The sequence below is a fragment of the Triticum dicoccoides genome, chromosome 2A, assembly GCF_002162155.2.
Source record: "Triticum dicoccoides isolate Atlit2015 ecotype Zavitan chromosome 2A, WEW_v2.0, whole genome shotgun sequence".
NCBI classification, from domain to species: domain Eukaryota; kingdom Viridiplantae; phylum Streptophyta; class Magnoliopsida; order Poales; family Poaceae; genus Triticum; species Triticum dicoccoides.
This window is the reverse complement of record NC_041382.1, coordinates 171,031,396-171,034,977: the sequence shown is the minus strand read 5'-3', so window position 1 is coordinate 171,034,977 and position 3,582 is coordinate 171,031,396. Positions and strand designations below refer to the sequence as shown.

The following is a 3,582-nucleotide window of genomic DNA, read 5'->3' as shown; positions in this document are numbered from 1 at the left end:
TTGATCCTCAGAAAGAAAGCTGATTCATGTGTAGGCGCAAAGCTACGCTGTGCTGTAGCACGGCCACTGCACAACAAATCGGACGTTCTGCCCGAAACAAATGGAAATTGGACGTTTTTGTCGTGCCGGCAAACGGGTTGAACTCCCAAAGCCGCGACACATCTGCGCGGCAGAAGAACGCCGCGTCGCAGGGGCCTGTGCCTGCGGTCGCGTTCGGGTGGTCACGCGCCCCCACCCCGAAACGCGGCGCCACGGTACGGCTGTAGCCCCTGCGCAAAGCTGAACCGCTCGCTCCAGTAGTACTATCTCAGCAACCCCACACCCACACTGCATCACAAGCTGTACGGCCGCTTGGATTTTGCGGTGGCGTGAAACATTGACTGATCAATCATGCGACCAGTTCACAAAAACACGGACGAGCAGATCTCCAAAAAGAAACACAATCGGGAGAGTACTGTAGGAGCAAGCGATGGCGTATTAGCACACGCACTCACTCGCTGGGCAGACGCTAATCACCCTCCGGATAAGAGCGAGAGCTTTAGTGTGCACCCTTACTTATTTAACCATCTTTGTAGCAGTAGTGGTGGTGCTTAGAAAGCAGCGGTACTATTATCGGAGTAGACAAGGAACAAAGCCGGCCGGGGCGGTCTCATCTAGTCATCTCCGTGTCACACCGAGCCGGCGGTTCATGCACGCCCAAAAAAGAATCAAGGGGCGCGTCGCCGGTGGGACGAGAGGGAGGCTACCAAAAAGTTCAGCTGGTTCCAGCGCCAGCGAGCGAGCAGCGCATCGATCGATCGGTCGATCGCGCGGTACTACTACGGTGAATGAACGCGCAGATTAATAACTAGCTTCATTAAACAAAAAGATTCAGCAGCTCCGGCTCCTTCTCGCCGGCGCCGGCGCTCGTGGTCACGGAGCCGTCGGAGCTCATCGACGGCGTGCCGGCACGCCTCACCCGTCGCTCCCCCTCCGCCGCGGCGGCCGATCCGGGGGTGAGGAAAAGCCCGAGGTCGCACGGGGGCTCCTGGTGCTGGGACGCGGCCTCCGGCGCCCAGGTCTTCCTCGGCGTTACCCGCTTCGCCGCCGAATACGTGGAGCACCCCACCACGGCCCGCCTGGAAGAGGAGGCGAACAGATCGCTGCCACCGACGCCGCCTTCCGGGACGCCGCCCGCGAGCTCCGGCAGCGGGCGGATGGCGCCGCCCCGGAGCACGGTCTGGACCGCCGCCTCGCAGAGGTGCCAGCTCCCCGCCCAGAGCAGCCCCACCGCGCCGCTCACCGGGTTGATCGTCCGCCCCGCCGCCTCGTACAGCAGCGACTGGAACACGGCTGCAACCCACAGCAAACACCATGCAAACATCAGCCAAAGAAGATCAACATATATAGTGCTACCGATGAACCGTCGTGCCAAGAAGAAGACCATCGATCTCCCTTCCGTCCGTACGTACCTGGGCGCTGCTGCTCGGGGACAGCGGTGAGGAAGGACATGAGGCCGGCGCGGCCGAAGAACTTGGCGGCGAAGAGGGTGGCGTGGCCCTGCGCGTCGGCGGCCTCGATCCAGAGCAGGCAGGGGCGCAGCACGCAGGCGTCGTTGCAGCCCTTGCGCAGCACGCGGCAGCCGTTGCAGCTCATCCCCGACGTTGACGCTGACACCGCCGCCCGCTCACTCCCTCTCATACAACACCCAACCAACCCCGATCAAGAAGCCGACCTCGCCCACGGCCAGGGAGGGGCGGGGTATATAACCAGCCCAGCCGAGGAGGGAGGGAGGGGGTGGGGAGGTAACCGGGCGCTAACCAGGGCCGGCCGGTCGGGTGACCGTCATGGGTTAAGTGGCGCGCGTGCTGAGGTAAAGCGGAAGAGGTTCCAGGCTCCAGGGGTGCGGGGGCGGCTCCGTGTCTCCGCGGCCGGTCGGTGCGAGCGCGGGCCGTCGGATCGAGGGATTGGACAGCGGGTGGGCGTGGGGCCGCCGGCTCGGGTGGTGCGCCTCGCGTTCGCCCCGTCCGGGCTGCTTTCGTGTGTTTTTCCGCCACTCTTTTTCCGCGCTTTTGCGGTGTGCGTGGATCCGCACCTTGGGCTGCCCACGTACGTCCGCTACGTCCCGCGTTTTGGAACCTTGTGACCTCCCTCGCCAAGTGCTCCATGCACGCAAGCTTTCTCACAAAGATAAATCGCTCCATGCACCAGGCGCATGAACCCTCCACCGCTTTAGCCGTGCCGAATCACTCAAGGCCATTGGACCGAGCAGTCGCAAAGCCAAGGGGCTCATTCGTTGTCCGATTATGTGTGTCTATATATATATCTCAAAAAATCTTTGGCGGGATACTTTGCGAAAGCTATAACCAAGAATAAAATGAAATAATTGTGGCTAGCCTATGGCCCGTCGTCGCATATTATCACCAGCACGCACAAATTCTTGCGAGGTCCAGGAACAGTGAACCTAGGATGCCTTCCGCCTTTTTCGGCTGGTGCAAACCTTTTCTCGTCGCCGCACCGCGCCGCATGTCAGCAGTCCAGAGTGCAGAGGCACACGGAGTGGTGCAAGTTGGCAAAGGCGTCTTGGCTTTCTGTTTCGGTCGCACTTGGCCGTGTCGCGCCCGCCGGTTCGTGCCTTCCTCACAAGCGCTCCGGTTTCCCGTCGTCTCGGCAACGCGATCGGGATCAGGTCGGGTCGCCATCCACCAGCTGCGGGACGCGGCTTCCATCGCCGGTAGCGTTGGCGTTTAGCCGCTTCACCGAAATCTTATCCTGGCCGAATATCTTTCCGCTTTTCTCCTGGAAGAAACCGAGTGCGTCGACCCGCGATCAGTTAATTTGAGACCGCATGTCAACGTGTTCGGGATTTGGCATGGATCGGCGGTGATTGTCACTGGCCTCGTGACTCGTGAGTCTTCGGTGCAGATCATCTTCAGTAGAGAGGAGGCTGTATCACTACGATTCTCATCAGACATCACTCACGAGTGTTCGTCGTAGGCTTCAATAATAGAGGGGAGGCGGTCTTCTCCAGCGCAACTCCATGCTATGGTAGGAATGGCAAAGAAATACATGTCACAATGGTAAATAACGTTTTTACCAAATAAAATTCCTTACTAGGAAATTTAACGTGAGTAAAAGTTCAACAAGTATTAGAAGTGCTGAGCGGGCTTCGCTTGGTGTTGTTCAGATTTCATAAAGTTTGTTTGTTATTTGGTTTGGCGCGTGTGAAAGATGGTGTGTATACCAAACTTCCCCTTCTTCCGGTACAGGATAAGAGAGGGTGGTGTTCTGGAGGCCTGCTCTTCTGTGCACGCGGTGTACGAGGTGGGATCGCCGAAGTAGCAGGAGCGTGAGGAACGACGGTGGGCTATGCACGAGCAGGCAGAGAAGATGTGATCCGATCTAATGGCGGCTAGGGTCGACGATGCCTTCAATATATAGGAGGTTGGGTAGGGAGGGGTGGGGTTAGGCCCACACTCGAGTCTACGGTAGCTCATGATCCGATGTCTGGAATTCATAGCGTGCTCGTTACTGCCTCATGATTATTTTTCAACTAATTATCCATTCCTATTCAGTAAAAATAAAGCCTCGATCTAGGAGACT

General features: G+C 58.4%; 1 protein-coding gene across 1 annotated transcript; it reads right to left on the bottom strand.

Annotated features, from left to right (window-relative positions):
* Window positions 1–426: 426 nt before the first annotated feature.
* LOC119354039 (LOB domain-containing protein 37-like) lies at window positions 427–1,805 on the bottom strand. The gene is made up of 2 exons (XM_037620744.1): window positions 1,452–1,805; window positions 427–1,332 (listed from the first exon to the last, which is right to left on the bottom strand). Exons 1-2 carry the CDS (start codon window positions 1,678–1,680, stop codon window positions 857–859), a joined length of 705 nt encoding a protein of 234 aa, XP_037476641.1. The 5' UTR covers window positions 1,681–1,805; the 3' UTR covers window positions 427–856.
* Between the last annotated feature and the right edge of the window lie 1,777 nt (window positions 1,806–3,582).

What these genes read in the sequence shown, in the direction of transcription:
- LOC119354039 (XM_037620744.1), bottom strand. Translation starts at nt 1,680, where the DNA reads ATGAGAGGGAGTGAGCGGGCGGCGGTGTCAGCGTCAACGTCGGGGATG. An exon ending in CCCCGAGCAGCAGCGCCCAG is followed by an intron (nt 1,333 to 1,451) that starts GTACGTACGGAC and finishes TGTGGGTTGCAG; the next exon opens with CCGTGTTCCAGTCGCTGCTG.